The sequence below is a fragment of the Sitodiplosis mosellana genome, unplaced genomic scaffold, assembly GCF_009176505.1.
Source record: "Sitodiplosis mosellana isolate CC-2019 unplaced genomic scaffold, AAFC_SMos_1.0 Smas_scaffold_6191, whole genome shotgun sequence".
Classification (NCBI taxonomy): domain Eukaryota; kingdom Metazoa; phylum Arthropoda; class Insecta; order Diptera; family Cecidomyiidae; genus Sitodiplosis; species Sitodiplosis mosellana.
In genome coordinates, this window is record NW_022601432.1 from 4,909,931 (window position 1) to 4,931,999 (window position 22,069).

General features: G+C 35.0%; 1 protein-coding gene across 1 annotated transcript; it reads left to right on the forward strand.

Annotated features, from left to right (window-relative positions):
* Window positions 1–5,746: 5,746 nt before the first annotated feature.
* LOC129576809 (interleukin enhancer-binding factor 2 homolog) lies at window positions 5,747–7,645 on the forward strand. The gene is made up of 4 exons (XM_055462530.1): window positions 5,747–6,066; window positions 6,146–6,274; window positions 6,348–7,019; window positions 7,246–7,645. Exons 1-4 carry the CDS (start codon window positions 5,905–5,907, stop codon window positions 7,459–7,461), a joined length of 1,179 nt encoding a protein of 392 aa, XP_055318505.1. The 5' UTR covers window positions 5,747–5,904; the 3' UTR covers window positions 7,462–7,645.
* Window positions 7,646–22,069: the final 14,424 nt, after the last annotated feature.

Consider the following 22,069-nt stretch of genomic DNA (forward strand, 5'->3'; position numbering starts at 1 on the left):
CAAAATTTCTGATATTTCCAAGATATGAGTCATTTTGTATCATACGAATCTGTTACGGTTTTCAAAAAAAGTAAGAATATTTAGTAGATCAACGCGAATTGTCCAAACAAGCACATACTTTCAATGCTTTGGAATATATTATTATTATTCCCTTTAACGAATTAGTTTAGGAGAAATGAATGCCTTCTTATAAAAATGGAACTTCAATCGCCGTTTTTAAGAAATGAATAGATCTATTCATTTGCAAAAGATTTTTCACCATTTACTTCATTCAAAACGAATAAAATATAACGGTAGAATTCGACAAGAAAATTTTATTTCAAAACGATTCATCCAGGGTCCATTATCCGTAAAACTCGATACAAAAAATCAATGGCTTTGAATGAAGCCGTCATTTCACCAGCGCGGGATCCGCTTGGATTTATTTGGAAAGAATGAAGTCTCATTTTCTTTATAAGGTATTCAATTTGATAGAAAAAAGCAAATCGGCCAATAGTATCAGTGGTCCAATACTGAAAAAAGGAATAGAACATGGTTGTAACGCATCTGCAATAATAAAGAAATGAGAGATGATCTGGACGACGAAGGCTGTTCCACATTATTTGTGTACCGCAGATGCATTATCAGGGATTTTTCTGGTTCAACTTCTGATCCAGGACAGTTTTAAAAGCGCTACTTATTCTTTGACTGATTCAGTTATACCAATTTTAGCATTGAGTCATCAGCTAAACCAATGAATCATTTACTGGAATGTTCGTGTTGTTCAAATTATCAGGGATCAAGTGAAAGTAAACCCCTTATATCAACATCCCTCTGCTCATATCATTAGGGTGCAGTCACACTAGGAAACATTTTACTGGAAACATGGAAACAAATTTTCGCAAATGTATGGGAAAAAAAGTGTTTGTTTCCAGCATCTTTTTTTCCATACATTTGCGAAAATTTGTTTCCATGTTTCCAGTAAAATGTTTCCTAGTGTGACTGCACCCTTACAGTCCACTTATGAATTTATCTAGTAAATCAACCGAAGTGTCATTCTCTGTTTAAAATGGATACATATTTCCCACAAGCATTAGCCCAATATGAGTCATAAACAAACAACAATATATGTATATGAGTCATAACAAAAAGGCTAACAAATACCTTAAATGGTTATAGTTTATTAATAAATGAAATCCAACGATGCTTCGTCAGCTATGGAACGATACACGTAATTAAAACAAAATGACACAGAAATAAATAATTTATAACTCGAAATTGGTTCATTTTTCGGCAACATCCACTGAAAATAATCGGATGAAGTACAGTGAGAAATATGATCTCATCAAAACCAAATGTTCCTTATTTTGAAATGTAATCGCTGTTGAGAGCAAAATTATTGGCATTTTCAAGATATGATGTCATTTTGTGACATTCGTTTCGGTTTCAGAAAAGTGTTCTCCGCCCGGAATGTAAACAGCCTTTTTATTTGCTAGTCGACGGAAATTATCAAACAGAATATGAAACAGACAAATGGGAACATGATTTGTCATGGGCTGAAAACAAATATCGCTTTTTTTTTTAAATAAATGGTAATAAAATTCAAATGCATTGAAACTTATTTATTTATTCCTTCTTTGTCGCAATCGCCATGTTCGTTTGAAAATTACAATGAATGGTGTAAAAGAGAGTGTTAATTTTCTTTGAATTGTTTTTAAACTGTTCGCCATCATTTACTTCTGGAATATGTTGATTTGAATAAACCAAAAATGGATATATCATTGAACATCAATTTTTTGCTCTTTTTATCGCATTCAGTTTTGGTTGTGTCTAAGTAAGTAAGAGTGATGGAATCTTTTTTTTTCTTGTGATATCACTTCAAGTAAGAGAAGAAACAATTTTCAAAAGATCTAATTAAAAAGTGGGAGAATTTGATTTTAGCTTTTACTATCTGTCTGATGCACACACTTTGAGTAAACTGAAATATAATGCATTTCGCAAGCAGTGCTTTCTTCTTCAGTGAATTTATTTTCAAAGTGCACTGAAGAAGAAAGAGCAGTGCTTTCAAAATTGAATCTACTCACTAAAAACTGAATCTACTCACTGTGTTAAGTAGGAAAAAACCAAAACGTGTAAACATTTTTGGAAACACGAGCAAATTTTTCGTAATTATAATTATTAGAGGCTCCACGAAATAAATTATTCCGAAATAATTTATTCTCAAAATATTTGTATGAAGAATAAATTGTTTCGTAAAAAAAAAGAAATAAAATATTTAATGGATTATTTTGTGAAAAATGCCGTGACATGATTGAACCAAAATAGAAGGGTGATCCAAAGAAGAAAACCAAAATAGTTAAACAAATGTGGAAGTGTCGACATTGTTGGTTGCAAAAGACTAAAAAACCAACGGGGCCTTAATAAGCGCATTAAGACACAACTTTCTACAACACCATATTCGTATCTAATCCGACAGTAGCATCATGTGTTTATTCAAAATAATTTGGGGTGATTCTATCCGATTCTATCAAAATGGATTTTCCTTTTTTCCATAACTTTTTCCATTGGAATGAATACTTAATCCATATTGTGAAATATGTGGTACAATATACCACTGCCACATGCTTTACCCAAGGTCGCAATGAATTTAAGTCTTTAAAGGATGAATACTGTCATACTGTGAAGCATTCAAATATTCGAGATCAGCTCAAGTGAGTCACTCACTGTGAGTGTCTATGGAGATTATATCTTAAATGTATTCTTTCTGGGAAATAATGAATGCTAAATAATTTTTGGAATGTCTATCGTGTGTGTATTTCATATCTTTCACACACCTATTCAATAAATCAACTCAGATGTTTTGGGGTTGCTCAATGGAGGAAACATTTAATGTTTAACATGAATTTTAAGCACTTCATAATGTAGATATCATCTTTAAACTCGACGAATTTTCAATGAGTAGCAACACTGCATCACTCGAAAGATTCTAATTCCCATATTTCTATCAAGTGTCTTGTTCGCATTTATATGTAAAACAAGGCTAGAAATATGTTTTGAATTATTTTTAGCAAATAGCGATTAAATCAATATTGGAAATGTTGAAAAAATTCAAAACCTTCAATCTAATTTGAAGTAAGGCACCCCTTCTACGATTCTACCCATGTACTTTGATATAAAAATCCTTGAATTGGCTGGAAAATACGTACATGATGCTCACGTAAAACTGGAACCATTGACATAGTGAGTAAAATTCCAAGTTGCCTCCAACTTTTTAATTACATAGAATTATAACTTTGGACGCCTATAGAAACTATCGATTTACATTGAATGATTTGCAACATGCGATGTGGGCAATGCTCAATGCAAATATGAACCGGAGATATGGAACACACAATTCGTACCCAACAAAAATAAACGGAACTCGTTGCTTTTGCAACATGGTAATTAGGATATAAGAGTTTTTCCTGACATTTCAATGCCATTATCGGTAATATATGTGCAGAGTAAGCTAAAAATTTGGGCGCCCATTTAATTAACCGCAACTTGTTAAAAAGGAAAATGAAAAAAAATGTCTGATTGCAAATATCATGTGATAGCAAATCAACGATTTAATCAAGTGAATTTTATTCAGTTTTTTTTTGCAACGATAATTCGTTTTAATCACTAAAATCTACAATGTATTTTCCTTCTATATAACTTTAGATAAAAATGGATAAAACTAAATTGAGTAAACATTGTCAATAGTGCTTGAAACAGCTCTACAGCTTTTCGAAACTCTTGATTATTTATAACTCATTTTTTTCATTTCATTTATTTACCCGTGTGAAAAAGAAATGACTGATTGACTATAACTTCAGTTGACTTTAGTTGATTGAATTTATATTTTTGTTCTAAGAAAATCACTTGGTCCCAAATGAAGCAACTTAGATTGACTTGTAACTTCAAATGATTCCAGTTAACTATGATAGACTTACACTACACTTTGTACTGAAATTTCAATCAAAGTAAGTCATTTTTGTCCCAAATTAGTTAACTGACTGCTCAGTTACTATTTTTTCACACGGGTAATTATTTGTTTATATGACACCCATAGAATGGAAGAACAACTTATGAGCTATTTATCTATAACTGAGACGGAAAAAAAACTTAGAGCCAAAGAAAGACAAATTAATTTGCGAGCACAAGTGACACAACTCAGTGTTAAGCGGAAAATACGTTTTTTTGCATTTTTCTCGCTACTGAAAAGAGATAGCGACTAGGTGTCGCAAAGGTCCTTGTGATTGTTAGTCGTAATATGTGCGTTATCATTATGGTTTACCATGCCTCTTTGAATAGACGTTTTTCCTTCTCGTCGTCTTTGCATCGTCAATACTATGAATCATTTAATTTGGTGTTATCTGCTTCGCTGTTAACATAATTTCACTGGTTATACAATTTTCCATCGATCATTTTCATTCCATTGTAAGTCCTCCATCGTTGCCACTTTCCCATTATTACTCAGAATTTAGCAGTCGCATATAATTTGAATAAAAGATCAAAGAATTGAATTTTCATATTCATGCGTGAATATAAATGCTTAATTACGTTACTTTTTCTATGCACTGTGGTTCAGGTTTTTTTTCCCGATTCATTTGTCATTGAGCATGTCGCAGTTAGAACCGAAGTTGAAGAAAAATCATCATCATAACAAACTAGATTTGTGCAACAATAACATAGACGAGCACTGTGCAAATGCCCGCGAATATAGAAAATGCTGTATGCAGCTATTACCCCTTAGCAATTCAGTCATGAGAGATCGAATCGATGAAAAAGCACAAAATGCCTCTCTTTAGCCACAACATCATTGACGGTAGGCATCGAAAACATTCGTTTCAAATTCAGAATGGGCGATTGATTCTTCGGTGAGGAATTTTCCTTAATTAGGAATTTTAATTCAGAATAATTAAATATTCAAAAATCTTTTGTTCATTTAAACGTGAATCGAATTACAAATGAAGTAGAAATTGAATGCGCTTTACGATTGCGGCAACAAACTTAAAACCAACGAAGTCTAGATTCAGGCGTTTTACAAGTGCAGCAGACATTTTTTTTTATGTGTATGCTACGTTGCAAATGCTTTACTGAAGAAATATAGTCAAAAATGTTGAAAAAGTATTTCTGAAAAGATGTGTTAGTTATTCGGTATTAAAAAAGGATTAAATGCAATTTGTATCGGCGATAATGTGCTGTTCGTAGAAAGGTATGCAGCGAAAAAATATAAATTCATTTGTTGTATTATTTTTCTTTGCCTCTGGAATTCTCCATCAACAAATTTGACAATTCATACGTGATTCGACGAATAGACGGCTTGTCTATTGGCCATGAATATTCAAAAACCCATTATTTTGGTTGGTTGATCTAAATCATGGGCTCAACCAATCAAAATGAATTCTAAAACCAATTATGATTATGGAAAAATGAAGTTTTGATCGAAATACACACAAAATAAAGCCAGCATACACTAATACATACAGGATTCTTGTCTATATTGTGTATAAATACTAAAAATCAGTCGTTACATTTATTCCAATTTTAATTTCATTCAAACTTCAATAAATGTTGAAAACGTATTTTTCATTTTTAATAGAAAAAACAATCCAATTCCATATGGTTGACTTCACCCTTCTAATCGTTTCGATGGATTCGGTTTGAATTTGGCGCCACATGTGCGGTGTGACAGTTGCGCATTTGAACCGGTAAAACGAAATGTTGGTGTCGCTGTCGGTATCGATTTATTTTGACAGCCATTGTAACTAGCAGCTTTGACAAGAGAGTAAACATCCATTTAATTCCGACTTTCAGCCCGTCTTTCGTGCATTTTCCGAGATTGTAATTGCAACTATTGCAACTATTTCATTTGAATTCGGTGTGTAAAGTGATAGAACAATGGTACGAGGAAATATTCGAGCACGTCGTGATCATTTGCGTGGACCGCGTACAACATTCAGAAAGGCATTTTTGCCGAGACCACCATTCGATTTGGCTCGTTTCGATTTGGCATTCCAAAAAGATGCCACTCCATCAGCCGACGATAATGATTTGACTAATGTAAGTATTGCATTTTGAATACTTTAAATTTAGAACGAAAAAAAAAACGAATCTTTTATCGATTGCTTTTGGTTTACAGGCATTGTTGAAGCGTAATCAAGATTTGACACCGACCGCCCAGGAACAGACATCGATCTCGAATTTGGTGACAAAAGTGCAAAGTATTTTGGATAATTTGGTCATTGCACCCGGTGATTTTAATACCTGTGTATGTATTGGTAGCAAAGTAATTACGTTTTTGTGTGATTTTAATTGATTTTCTTTTTGTCAAAAAAAAACAGCAATTAGAAGAGGTGCGTCAGGTGGGATCGTACAAAAAGGGTACAATGTTAGCCGGTCGCAATGTTGCCGACATTGTAGTTATTCTGAAAACCTTACCAACGAAAGAGGCATGCGAAGCGTTGGCCAAAAAGGTTGAAGAAGAACTAAAAAATGCAATGAAAACCGAAGTCGTAGCTAAATCCGATGCACTGACCATTGAAAACAATGAGAAAGGCTTTGACGTGTTCAATACACATGCTCGTGTTCGCATTTTGATTACCACTTTGCCACAAAATATTCGCAAATTAGAACCGGAGACGCATTTGGATGCAAAGGAGATGCAAGGTCATTTGGCTGCCATTCGTCACAGTCGTTGGTTTGAGGAAAATGCACATCATTCATCGATTAAGGTGTTGATACGGATTTTACGCGATTTGGCCAATCGCTTTGAAGGTTTCCATCCACTAAACACATGGATGATCGATTTGCTCGCACATTTTGCCATCATGAATAATCCTAGTCGTCAAGCGCTCGCCATTAATATCGCCTTCCGTCGCGTATTTCAATTACTAGCGGCTGGCCTATTCTTGCCTGATTCGGCCGGCATTTTGGATCCATGCGAAAAGAATCACTCACGCGTCTTCACTAGTTTGACATTGGAACAACAAGATATTTGCTGTATGACCGCTCAGGTGGGGATATTTCGATTTTTATTAGAATCGCTTAGGACTTGAATCGGATTAAATCAAAGTTTTGGGAATTTTTGTAATTCTACGAAAGTGTTTTAGAATTGTATTATTGATTTATCCGAAATTAAGTTGTCAGAATTTAAATTTGGTCAATTTTTCGAATTTTGATCCGCAAAATTGAGTTCAATTTTCTCAAAGCCAAACCAACTAAATCAAAATTTATCCACAGACATTGCTGCGTGTGCTCGTTCACGGTGGCTACAAGCATATACTCGGTTTGGAAGGTAACACCAGTATCGCCCGTGAAATGTCTATTTGGGACGGTGTGGTTGTGTCACCAATGCAACCAGTCTATGAGAAACCCGACGATAAAAAGGATGAACATCCCGCCGAATTCGATGGTGATGCCATGGAAAATGAAGAAGCAATGGACGACATACAATAGATGACATACACACATGCATTAACAATTTTTTTCTTTATACTACACATAAAAGTCCTTAAACTCACAATTTGCAATGTTTTGATACATTTTAAATCGACAAAGGATTGTTTTCTTTCATTTCTTTCAATTGTGTCCAAAATTACATCAATAAAATAACATCAATTTGACTTTTCGTGCACCCAAACCATACACGCACAGTTGTGTGTATTTTTTAATTCTCTTCGTTTCACCTTTTTCTGTCTCTGGAATTTGTTGTTGTTTTCGTCTTTTTTTTTGTATGTGTTTCGTCTCGTCACCATAAAAGCGGATATGGTGATTTACGAACTTGATTTCAGCGTCAGCGTTAGCGCTATTATTCCCAACAGCGAAAATGATTCACATTTAATTGGCTATTTGTGTTTTTGATGCAATTCCAACTATTAGCGAAGTAAGTCATCGGTTTTTCAATGTCTTTTTCGCTTTATACGCATACAACAGAATCCATTTCACTCGAAATGGACATCTTAAATTCCAAAATGTTCTAGCCTAAAATTTTATTGCGATTTGTGTTAAAAATATTCCGTGTTATACAAACCAGAGACGCCAAATAGAACGTAGATTCTGTTGACGATATTATACAAACATTTAAATGTATGTTTGAAAATGACACTAATTATCACGTTAAGCGAAAAACATTATAAACGCCCGCTAGCATCCATACCATAGTCATAAAATGCGGTGATTTATTATCGAAAATTGATCATTCATCGATTCCGGATTTACGGCAATGTCAGCCGATGCAAAAAAAAATACATTAGCACAGCACGATGCGGGAAAATTCTTGTTTAGAAACATTCTGGCCGATTAAGGATGTAATTCGAGAGCAATGTGTGATATCAGCAAAATGAGGTGAATCATTCGTTGGATTTCTTTGGAAATGAACGTGAAAAAAAATCAACCATTTAATGGCAATATTTTACGGATGAAATAATTTGGCAACCAGAACTGGGAAATCATTGCTCGTTGATTTGAATCACAAATGTCTGTTTTTACGGCGATTTCAAGGACACCGTTTTGAGAGTTAAAGAAAAAAAGAGTTAAAAATTCGTCAGCCTATCGATGATGAAACCGGGTAATTTCAGTAAGTTTCTCTCTCTTACCGTCGATAATAGCGCATCGCATTAAATCGAAATGCCACTTGCATCTCTCGATGAAACATAAACATCGAAATCGATTGTTTGATTGTCGTATTTGTGGTGTGGCCCACAGTCAAAAATTCTCGTAGGATTTGTTAAATGATGCAGTCGTGACCGAATACATTTTTTGATGCCTGCTTGCTTCTTTTTTTTCTCGCATCTCGTTGTTGATTTTTGATGCTGTTGCTTTTGCCGTCATCGATGATGCGATGTTTGTCAGTAAACAAATAATAATTTGGCCATTAATTTATGTGCAGAGTGGCTGGTCGCGTCGTGGTCATTTTGGGAACTTGAAGTCAATAAATATCCGACTTTTTGAGTACGTCCGAAAAGTTGTTTCATTGTTAATGTTTGTGTGTCAGACACGGTTCATCTTGGGCCGTCATATTTTTTTTTTTTTTTTTCAAATGAGAAGTTGTTATCTACGTTATGACAAGATACGAAAAAAAAATTCAAATTTTGAACGATTCAACCTTACATTATGCCTATTACGACACACAATAAATCAATGGTCCCGTTGCAAAGCTAATCACACACAGAGGCTAATGTGACAATCGATCGATAAATTTTTTCTGGGTGCGTAACGATAACAATCGATTTGCATAATTCCAATGGTTTATCAAAGTCATGTAAGCCGTTGTCAGTTACATTATCGAAAAAATTTAATTGATTAGTGTCATCGTTTCATCGATGATACAATTTGATATGCTGGATTTTGATGAATGGTGTGCGTGGCGTGAGCGTGACAACAAATCGACACCTCTGCTGATCGCTACATACTTTGGACAACTTTTGATACAAAAGGGCTAATTGAATCAAATCAATGCAAATTAATATTGTGTCCGTTGTGTGTCCGTTTTTATCCTCGTGTGTATTTCTACCGTTGCGTTACCATCATGTGCTAACCAGACTACATCACTGCCAGTGATTCGCTGGGTTATCTAAAAACCGATTTTTCTTTTAATCGACGATCACATCCAAAGCATTACACCAAATTCAATTGAATTATAAGGTCTTTTTTTCAATGAGAAACAACAAATGAACTGAATTACGAAGATGAAATCCAGAAGGTAGCCAATTTACCTCATCCTTTTCCTATCGATGGAAAAAAAGAACGCAACTTAAACTTCATGAATTGTTTTTTCATCGTTTACGCAATGCCCATAAGTACATGCTATTTAATCACTATCTCGCGCACTACCTTTGACTCATGCGTGTAATGTTCATGGTAATGTTTTGCGTAAATTGCAATTGATAGTCCGTTAAGATTGTGAGATATCATGTGCGTATTACGAGCGCGCGCGCTCACAAATTAACCCGCATAATGAAAAATAAAAAACCACTGAAGATTAGACGCGACCTTGACATCGTAACTTTAATTCATTGTTTATTTTTTTTATTTCTCGCCACTTTTCATTCACTTTACGTCATTCATTTTTATTTGCATCAATTTCGCTTGACACTCTCTATTTATTTATGTTTTGCTATTGATTTCGCATTCCATCAATCCTTCTCGTTCAGATTATTCAACTATACGCAAACATGCTCGTTTTTCTCATTTGTCCCAAAAAAATCGTATTTTTTTTTTGTCTTCATCCGAAGAAAAGACAAAAGATTGAACTTGCAATAGACCACGCGGTGCGCACAAACAAAAGAAACAGACCAACATGATGGGGGAGAGGAAAACCCTAGAGAAACAACTAAACTTGCTCAGAATAAATCGCAAATTAATTTTGCATTGTTTTGTTGCTAATTAAATGAGACTGGAATGAGCCAAACATTTGACGCACGATTGACTTTTTGTGCAAATACTGTTATACTTTTGGGTCTGTTGGTTGCTTATTTTCGATTTAGATTTCATTGCACGTTTGCATAGTGAAAAACTACACGGTAATTCATGGATTGCTGCCGCTTATGACATCGATGACCTATGGATTTGCTTAGAATGTGTTTATTTCCGAATCGAATCACCAAGAGTGGCGGATTTGCAATTGTCGTACTTTAGATTTTAGGCTATTTCATATCAAATTCCGTAGAAGACTTTCTGGATAAATGACTTTCCATAGAATAAAAAAGTATGATGCTTTGGACTTAAGTCGCATGTTTGAACAAAAGAATAATTCTTTTTACGATGATATTTCTTCAAAGAGGATTTTAACTCTTCATTTCAATGTGTATCTTAATTAAGTAGTTATTATTAATAATTCCCAGACTAAAAACTCACATTCTCAAGATAACGAAATGATTACTTTCTTTAGCCGTTTCGTGCATTGCTTTTACAAAATGTCATTTTTTTTTTTCATCGAAAAATTTGGCATCAAGTTCAGAAAAGATCATAATTAATTAAGCCATTTTAAATGGTGTTATTTGGTGCTGGTAGAAATGGATAGATGCATCAGTGTGGAAATATCGTCAAAGACACATTGCGACCGACGTTTTTCTATCTACAGTTTAGTAATGAAAATACAAGATGCAAATTAATAGTTTGGATGCAAAATAAACCCGGTCACCAGACGGATCGTCAAAATTTATGATTATTATTCTTGTGTGAAATGTGCAAAAATTTAACATTCAAATGAGGTGAATAATTTGAGGTTTTTTTTTTCTCTTCTAAAACAACAATAGAAAAATGTCACCAACCAAACAAAATGTTAATTTCTAGTGAAGCAAATCCGAACGAAAAAAAAAAGTTGACCCGTTGTGAGCCAACCAGCCACAAGAAGGAAGAGTACAGAAGAAACCTTACATCGATCACTATCGAATGCAGTGTGATTTAATGTGGTGATTTATTCCGCCAACCGAATTGAAGTGATCATGAAAATGTGATGGAAATGTATGTGTATGCGCCGAATAACATCGTTTTGAACAATGATGACTTGTGAACCGTGTTCTTCTTCGGCTGTGGTCAAAGTGAATTGAATTTGGAAAATTCCAGTCGATTTTTTTCTCATTCGTTCAGGTGATTTGCTCATCTTGTCTTGTCCCAAAACAGCCAATTATGAAATTTCTAAATTGTGAAACCAACACCATACATCCAAAGAAGGCGAAAAAAAATTACTTAATTTTGATTTTAAAACTAAATTGAAAATTGGTGCGCTTGCGCTCACATGAAACCACCAAATTCGGCATCTACTAGTTGCGTTTTAATCGAATTATAAAAATTAAGAAAGTCAATGCGAAAAAAACGCCAATTACCCATTACGTTTTTTTTTCATTTTTTTTCGGGGCACTTTCAAGTCATACAACGTCATCCAAGACGCAGGTAATGCTAAAAAAAATAAATTAAAATTGTTTTTTTCATTACCGAGCGCATTTTTGTTTTGACCAAGAATTCGCTTTTTTCTGTTCGTTAACATGTTGCAATCGATAAAAATCTCTGGTTGGGTTGAGTACTTCTGTTTCGTTGCGCTGCAAGTTACTGTTGTTTACGCGTATCGATAATCTTCATAGCGGTAAGAAGCGGTAAGTAAACTCAATGTATTGAACAATGTGTCATTGTGCATAGTAAGATGTGTACACTGTACACTTGTTTCCGTACTGAGACATAATTTGCGGCGGCGGCGACAACGACACAATTATCGTCATTATTTAAGGCGGCATATAAATAATAACTTCGGTATGATTTCAGGTCAAAGTGTGCATTTGAACTTGATTGAATGCAATTATGTGTGAGAAAAAATTTGAATGGGCATGAAACCGATTCGATCGTCTCGTATTGTTTTATATGGAAATGAGATGACGGCGAATGACCAAACAAAATCTCGTTGAGAGTGTGTGAGTGTGTGTATCTATGGACGCGTGGCGGCGGGGTATTCTAAGCAGCTTGTCGCGAGTAATCGTAATCTTGGACGGAAATCGAAAGGCACAACCAGCCACCTTTGAATCGCATTAGACTGGCTGAGAATGGATCAACGAAATGGATTTGTGCCGTCTGCTCCAATGGCATACAAACAATTTCGGCCGGATTCTTGTTGAAAGCGAAAAAAAAAACATTGTTTTCATTCCGTTTTTTTTTCTCTACAATACTTCACTCGCCATTCCACCAACAACTGACGCAAACAACCGTTTTGAGCTGATCCTATGTGATATAGGCACAAGATTCAGCATTACAAAGGTGAATCAGATCGTTATCGCGTGTTTACGGTTTGCGCATACAATTTAGACAGAGGGAATGATTAACCTTTGGCGTAGTAGACATAGATCGGTACGATTGAATCTCGCATATTGTAATAGAGTGGACAACGCCAACGCAGTTTTGGTGAGCCGCGGCTTGCGAGAACAAACAAAAAATACGACTCTTCGCATTGGTGCATGAACATTACTTCGCATACTCAGTACACACGCACCAGGAGGCTGTAAACAATAAATGTTCGCTTTTGTTTTCGCTCGTTGTACATTGAAATCGCATTCGGCAACGGTCATATCTCGGAAACTAATCGACGAATCGACAGCCAGGTACATTTTTTCTTTGCTTGCTGTTATTTCTTTGCGAAATGTTCAAGCATCAAACAGAGATTGCGATTCAAACATTGAGATGTATTCCAACCGATTAATTTGATATGTGAGTGAATAATTGCGGTTGTATGCGCACAGTGCCAGCCGACTGTGCGCATACACAGAAGAGAAGCAACCAAGAACTTAAAAAGAAAGATTAAGATTGTAGCAAAATAAAAATTACAAATCGTTGAAATTCACATCAGCTAAACGTAGAACAAAATATTTTTGTTGTCGAACAAAATCGCTCATCGGTATGCATTTCATGTGACTTATGATCGCCCCAATAATACCGAAAAAAAGCATATAATTTTTGTTGTGCTATTTGAATAAACGACGGCACCATACCCCGGAATTTCGATCAACCGAAGTGCGGAATGATCACGTAGTCATTGCTCATTTGCATGATGAAGACGATAACGTCAACGCCTAGCTGTAAATATGGAAAACCAACCGAGAAGCACCGCGTCAACAACAACACAATGGAACAATTCAATAAGTTTGGCTCATACTGTGCAATCATGTCATGTGGCTCAGAAGAGAAAAAAAACAACAGCAACAGCAGCAATAAGAACAACATGGTTGGACGGCAAAAATGAAACAAACCAAGCATTATCAGATAACATATGATTTTAATCGTTTACATGCATCAAATTGATTCTCACGTGAGTTCGTCGTCGCTGGCTATTTTTTCCATTCTTAACATTTTTTTAGTAGCAAAAAATACGGTAGTATTTTTCACCACAATATTCCGCTGTTTGAATTTATGGGCATGATTTATGTAGATAACATACAAGTGTATGTTGTGTCTGCGGACACCTTATAAAAATGGTCGTTTTTATGGTTTTCATGGCATAACGAAAATACCTCTAATTTGATTGACATTGTTGGAATTGATGTCGGAATGGAAGAAGACACTTTACGACCAGAGAACGGTATACTCAAGAAGGACCTCTAAAATATTTTAATTAGTGTTAAATAATGGCGATGATTGCGTGTATGTTTTATGCCGGTTGACCTTTGTGTTCCGTCACCTCTTTGATGAGGAGGACAGAGTGTGGATTCAACCGTGAGCAACATCGTAAATGCGATTAAAATGATTTTCAAGAAGAGTGAGTTGTAGAGGTGAAAAAAAAAAACGGTCCATCTTCATTTCAATTGACGGAATTTTCAAATTGACCGTTACAAAAACGATGCTTGTAATCATTCAGCAACAGTTGGCTGGATTTCGAACACACCAAGTCGGAAGAAATGATAAAAATAAATCATAAAGTCTTCCGTTTTCCCTCTTCAAACCCAAAACCCGATGATGTCAAACCGTCGCTAAATGACGGTTCCAATCTTGTCTCGCTTATCAACATCTCGCTTGGATGCTTACATTTTTTCAAACTGATAAGATATGACATTTAAAAAATATGTCGAAAATTTTACTGATTTGAATATACGGAACTGCGAAACAAGTTAGAAAAAAATATGACACATTTTACAAACACAGCAACACGCATTAGATCATTAGTTAATCTTCAATATTTAATGGCTTATCGCATATGGACCATTCAACGGAAAACGTTACCAGCAAGAAAATTTTTTTTGTTCTTCGAAATATCGTACTTAACGTTATTAGATTTTCATGAAATTTGGTATAACTTAGTATTTTGCTACGCTCAACATGTCCTGGAAATTTCACATGATTCAGATAATGGTATCACCAAATTTTGCTGGAAAAATTAAATATTTCGCAACATTGTGAAATTGAAGACCAACATTTTGATGTTTGCGCAGAATTGATTTCAAGGATGTTATAGGGAAAAAAAATTCATAAACAAAACTTTATTTTGATAGATGACGTAAATAGATCACATTAAAGGATTTAACTTTCATGTTATTTCTCTTACAGCAGAGTTTCATCGTAATTCAAGTGTTTTTGGGATGCCTCAAAAACCTAAAATCGCAAGTGTAATGTTACCGACTGTGGAATGGTCCATATATATTTTTCTCTCCATTATAATTTCAATATATTACGCACTTCAAATCGTGCATCGCTGAAAAAGTTTCACTCACAATTCCGACACAGTGTTTACACAAAATATTAACCGCATTTATTGATGAATGCCTTCTATCTCTCTTTCTCTTGTTTTGTTTTTGGTTGTTGTTGTCTTTTCATTCGCGTCTGTCTCATTCGTTCTTTCATCGGGCTTATGCTACGGAACATACAGGTGGGCGGAGTAAGAGAGTATAATTCATACTTCTACTCCTACTCCCATACAAACGGAAAATGAGTATTTCTCGACATACTCTCATACTCATAGATACTCTTTGAGTATGAGAGTATATACTCAGAGTATATACTCTTTGATTTTGAGTATGTCTCGACCTACTCATCTTTTACCCAAAGAGTAACTCTACACCTACTCTTCTTCATACTCTTTTTCATACTCATTTGAGTATGTCTCGACTTACTCATTTTTTTGCGAAAGAGTAACTCTACACTTACTCACTCGTTTTCCCTCCCTCAGAAAAATATATAAAGGATATATAACTTTTTCTGAGGAGAAAAAAAATTGAAAATGAGTATGTCGAGACATACTCAAATGAGTAGGAAAAAGAGTAGGAAAAAGAGTAGGTGTAGAGTTACTCTTTGGGTAAAAAATGAGTAGGTCGAGACATACTCAAAATCAAAGAGTATATACTCTGAGTATATACTCTCATACTCAAAGAGTATCTATGAGTATGAGAGTATGTCGAGACATACTCATTTTGGAAATGAGTGAGTATGAGAGTATATACTCGCGAATTCGCCCACCTGTAACGGAACATGTACATGAACTTTCAAATTGATTTATTTCAAGAGTTATCCAAATGGATTTTTTCGGTAAAACGATTTCACGTGAATTACAAATTCGAAATATGCCTAAAGTACGCAGAGAGAGAGATATATTCAATTTATGTTGATGATACCGCAACGGAAAGTGTGAGATGCGAACAGAAGCGTTTTTCAAACAGATGAAGTAAAAAAAAAACGCGATGAAATAAATTAAATAAACATTGTTTTTGATGATTTTTCAAATCAGTTTTGCCAGGCCTACTACCTACGTGCGTATCGAGCTTGTGGAGGTTCTGCTGACGAGATTGAAATTACGAAATATCTCATTTCGATGAACGCATGCTAACGAACGCAAATATACGCACACGCATGGCCAATGATCAGATTCAATGGTCAAAATCAATGAAACAATATCGATTACAATGTTCGAATGCACCATTTTCATCAAACACACATCTTCGATTGACGCATCATTAATTTTAGGTCATATCATTTTGGCATCATATACGCAACTCGCATTTAGACTTATTCATCGAACTTTGAAGCAATCACCAGAAAAACAAACAAGTTATGATGATGATTTTCTTTACTTCACTTTTTTTTCGGGGGAATTGAATTCGTATGCAATATCAATCAATTTAAGAGAAGAAGAAGAAGAAGATGAAGAATGATATAAATGAAGGCGAAATTCCAAATAAACCATTGAAACAAATATCCATGTAGAAATGAAGAAAAAAATGCGTACGCAACACAAGTAAAACAGTGCGAGAGCGAAGAGAGTTTTCTTTTCGTCGATTTTTGTGTTGTTTAACAGCACATGAATGCCACACAATTTATTTTAAATACCTCAAGTAAATACTCACTTTTCTTATGTCAATATTGATTTTTTCACTCTCGACCGACAACCAACTATTTTCATCGTGCATTTTTTTTCCTCTGTTAATCGCATACATAATCTTTGGCTTGGCTGCCAAACACGAAGGCGCTACACTCAAATATGAGCAATACAAGTGAAATGACGACAAAACCAACACAAAACATGATCATCGATCATCATTTACATGGCACTTGTTTTAACTACTGTACCGTACACGTCGTTTTTCGGTATTACATACCATGGACTGTTTTAGACACGATAGCATTGCGTTTCTTAATGCTGGTGGATGGCGAAATATGATTCAGGAAATGCTAAATTTGGACGAAATTAAGAAAAAGATCTTCATCAATTTTTCTGCTGTGGAAAAAACTGAACTGGAAAAAATATTCTTTCGGAAGGCTCCAATCGAAGCTGTTATGATTTTTATTAAAACAGTGTTTGCATCATGAATCACACCCACCAAAAACCAATTCGATTAACTTTCGACACTTGAAAGTTCTTTCATTCGTGAGTGGTTTCCATTTTCTTTTTTTCTTTTTCTTTTTTTACCCTCGGTAATTTGTCAGTTTTTTCATCATCACTCTTTTCACCGGCTGATTATTTCGTCGACGATAAAAATTGACATTAATTTTCGATAATTCCGTATTAAAGCCATTAATCTGTTGTTTCAATTGCTCAGTATAGCAACAGAATTGATTGAACATACGTAATTCTTCGGTATTTTAATCGACGTCGTTAAGAAGACGAAAAAGCACGATGTAAAAAAGATGTACATTATATTTGCATATCTCGATGTATGTGATGGATGCGCATATTGTCGCTCTAAATAATTTGCGCATCACTTTCTCTGTTGAAGCGTGCATTTACGCAAAGTGTGCATTTATCAAACTTAGCACATTTTCGCTGATGTTCGGATTGCAAACTTAGCACTTTGTTTATTACGTGGATTATGGTTTCGCAGTTGAATAAAGACGAAGAGATGATGATGATAATGACGATTGGCAACGATATCGACGTTTCACTTTCATTATTCGAACACCTGCAACGATCGATCTTCATTAGCATAAAGTAAATTTTGGCTTGATGATTGTAACGTTTTCAAACAATGTTTCGAATCAAACAGTTTGGGTACAAACATGTTCGTGTGTCTTTTTTGTTACTCTCCTCAATTGCAAATCTGTTGTAATGCCCGTTAATTAGCTACAATGTTTCATTTTGCTCCGAATCAAAATTGTGATATTAAATCTAATATTTGCGATTTCGTCAGTTGGTGGCAATGCAAAATTCCACAGCATAAAAGTGCATCGTCTATGTTGCACGGTCTTGTGCAATCAAGATCTAATCGATAGTGCAACAAAAATCGAGAGATTGATGAATGATTGAAAAGAAAAAAAAATGGTTTATGATCATTTCGTGGGCATTTTTGAACGCATACGCGTGTATGTTATAACATTTGAATGAACATTTAATTTATGAATTTTTTTCGGTTAACAAATTCAAACATCAGCCTCACATTGAGGTCCGGCGTGGTTTTATTACATCATTTCGGAAGAAGCGCGTCGAAAAGTCCCTGAGTATGTGGATATTTTTAGGTGTTGACCTGGCCTTTGCCACATGTTTGATATTTCTATCTCACCATTCGTCTTTTTCGCTCGAGCCTTTACATTGCCTAAACATTGATGTGCTGATGTGTCAAAGGTGTTAGTTTATAACCGCGAATTAAATAATTAACATCATTCATTGTTCGGGAACATCTAAACATACAATAAAAGGGTCCAATCTCATAAGACATGGGGATTTTATTGATTTTATTATTTGGCACAGATCTGCCCATGACCTTGACAATAAACTTAAATCGACTAAAATACCTGACAATCACCTTAATTGAAATCCTGTTTTGGATTAAAGTCAAACAAATTCTTTGAATTCTGTAAGTTTCTTAGTCGAATGAAGTCAGCACAAACGAAGACATTCGAAAGTAGGTTAAGACATCAATTGAAGAATAAAATCAAGACACCAATTGGATTGAGGTGAAATTGGAATAACAGAATTTGTCAGAAACTATCACACCTAAAGAGTATGTAGTAGGTGCGGTCAAACATTAATTTCCCTAAATACGGTTATGCCGTTTTAATTTGCATCACTTTCAATCAATGGTCGATGGTTTTACCATTGAATTTGAATTTTTTTTTCTGACCTCCACTAAATCGAAAACGAAACTGATTAGAAACTGAAGGAAAAAACCACATGAATCTTTTTTCCATATTTTGTCATACTGTCATCGGATATTATACGCTGATATCGATCATAATGAATCAAAAAATCCATATTAATATTCAAACTAGAATCGGGCAAATCATCGATGAATACGGTTATTCAATCCGTGTGCGACTGTGCGTTCAATTGGTCTACCGCAAAGAAATTTCGCTGTGTATGTCTTTATTTGTTTTTTCTTTCTTCTTTAATTGATCACACATCATTGATGAGAGCTAGGGGCTAACCACGGATTTTTTATTGACAAAATCTGTTTTTATCGCCCAATTTTAATGACATCCGTAAAAAATTGAAAAAATCTGTATACAGTTACTCACAAAATTGTTCGTACACCTTGCTTTTCCGAACAAAATGCCATTTTTTCATTAATTTTCGTGACAAATGAATTGTATGAGCACATGATTGTAAAAGACTAACTCTTTTAGCAGATATTCATGTATATATTTGACATAAATATTGAACACATAAAAAAATTGGGACCAAATATGTGGAAGTGTCGCTTTTTGGGTCTCACAAAATTGTTAGTACACTGAAGTTTATGGGCATTTTTTCAGTAGATATCCAATATATTTACAGTGAACCGAATTTGGAATCATTTTTGTGATCCTCTACCATCAATTTGACACATTGGTTATAGCAAAAATATCACTCTCTAATCCAGATGGCGCCACCAAAATAGTGAAATGTCGAAAATGGTCCATTTTGCTAGTCACCACCCCAGAATATAGCACTCACATTATTTTTTACCACCCAAATCTGCTTGAACGCATTGAATACCTTAAGATCTTCGACATTTAGTATGACTTTTCCCATTTTTTCAATAATACTGGTTCATTTGTGTGGTCAGTTTGAGCATTTTGGTAGAAAATGCTTATCGAGGCCTCACCAAAGGGCCGCTATGTACCCTAAGGTAGCAAATTTTGGCCTCATATCGGTGGCTATGGATTGGTCTTGCAACGCCACACAAATGATTCCTACCAGTGATTTCGAATTTTAACAATGGGTATGCTTTTTTGGAGCATTAACATCTGATTTGTTGAATATTTAATGAGGTATATGGAAATTAGCGAATATTCAACAAATCAGATGTTAATGCTCCAAAAAAGCATACCCATTGTTAAAATTCGAAATCACTGGTAGGAATCATTTGTGTTTGTCACGAAAATTAATGAAAAAATGGCATTTTGTTCGGAAAAGCAAGGTGTACGAACAATTTTGTGAGTAACTGTATATTGAATTTTATCGTTTAATATCGACTATAAACGTTTAATGTGCTGGCGTCATTACCGATTCAAAAATGCTGGAAGTGGGTTTTGGTGGATCCTCAGGATCGTTTAGTACTGCTCCCGGTTCTGGAAGTGGATCCCCAGGATGGGCCAGGACATTGTCAAACCCAGTCTGGTCCATCCTGAAGATCCACCAAAGCCTACTTCCAGAATCGGGAGCAGTTCTGAACAATCCTGAGGATGCACCAAAACCCGCTTCTAGAACAGTATGCATTCGTTGAAGCGAAAAAATTACTGCAAAAATCGGGCAAAATCGACCAAAATGTGATCATATCGGAATTTATTTGTTTAAATGATAAAAAATGTTAAAGTCGGTCATTATTGGTTATTTTTAAAACCGTGGTTAGCCCCTAGGATGAGAGTTCATTTTTGGTTATAAATTCAGTTAGTATTTTACAACATTTCTTTGTCCATTCCTCTGTTGTTTCATTTTTTTAATGATCTCAACACCCAAAAAACATAGTTTATGAATAATTTTCATTTTCAAATATTGAATATAGATTTGTTATTTTGGACCATGAATGATAGTGTGTGTATAGGAGAGCCTTTTTTAGAAGACACGTGAAACATATATTTTTGATGAATATTTTTTTTACTGGAGTTTCATTGATAAAATCAATAAAAAAAATTACGAACCAGTTGGGTTCTTTTACGCCACGACGTATCATTTTGCAATCGTCACCAAAAGTTCATTCGAGTTATAGACTCATAGGTTTTTTTTTATTGATAAAAATGAAAGACGGAGAGAAAAAAATGAAATTTCGCGAATTGGTGCCAAAATATGTTGACATTTCTCGTTTATTTCTTTTTCTTCTGCTTGATAAGTGTGTCGCCTCTTGGTTTCTCACGCGCGTCGCTGGAACTTTATGAAAAATTTTATCGTGACGCCGTCACATTTATTTACATAACCAGCGAATCATAATCTTCGTTTGAAATTTACGGGTGAAAAAAAATGGCTGTTATTTAATGAAACAATATTCTTGAAAGCATCTGTACTTTTATCTTTTAATAAGCGTTCATTTTTATACGGCGAATGCGCGATCACAGTTTTTATTGGCAATACGGGAAATGTGTACATGTGCACGGCGGTTTATGTGGTTGAAATTGTTTCCTGATGCATGTGACGGCGACAGAGACAAATTACAAAAATGTTTTGATATTATGTTGGTATCGAGGCCTTGCCAACTTTGACGACAATTTCCACCGATCCTGGTTAGTGTGGTAGCGGCTGAAATTTCGTTGACATAAAACCCAAAAGGAAATTCAGTTTGAAATTCATTTTTGCTGTGATCTTTAAAATTTACTAAAACGAATCGATCTTTGGCATTGACTAAACCGAATTGATCCCCATTATCTGATTCGATCGATAATAATCGATTCGATTTGTCTTCCATTACAGACAAATCATGATTTTATTAGCCATTTTAGCCAGATGAAATGTATGAGTTGCTTTGAGTGGCGGTTGAGATTGCGTCATACATGTGTGCCTCAGACTGCATTCGAACAAACACACACACACACACACAATCAAACAACGGAGCACTGGTCAGAGGCATAAATCATAAACTACTTTTTCGATTTGAATACGTGAAAAGGTGATCTGCACCCAAAAAAGAAGCAAAAACTGCGCCACAGACCGAAAAGAGCCAACGCGCTTTTTTTCCAGCTACTCACGTTG

What these genes read in the sequence shown, in the direction of transcription:
- LOC129576809 (XM_055462530.1), top strand. Translation starts at nt 5,905, where the DNA reads ATGGTACGAGGAAATATTCGAGCACGTCGTGATCATTTGCGTGGACCG. An exon ending in ACGATAATGATTTGACTAAT is followed by an intron (nt 6,067 to 6,145) that starts GTAAGTATTGCA and finishes TTTGGTTTACAG; the next exon opens with GCATTGTTGAAGCGTAATCA. An exon ending in TTTGCTGTATGACCGCTCAG is followed by an intron (nt 7,020 to 7,245) that starts GTGGGGATATTT and finishes ATTTATCCACAG; the next exon opens with ACATTGCTGCGTGTGCTCGT.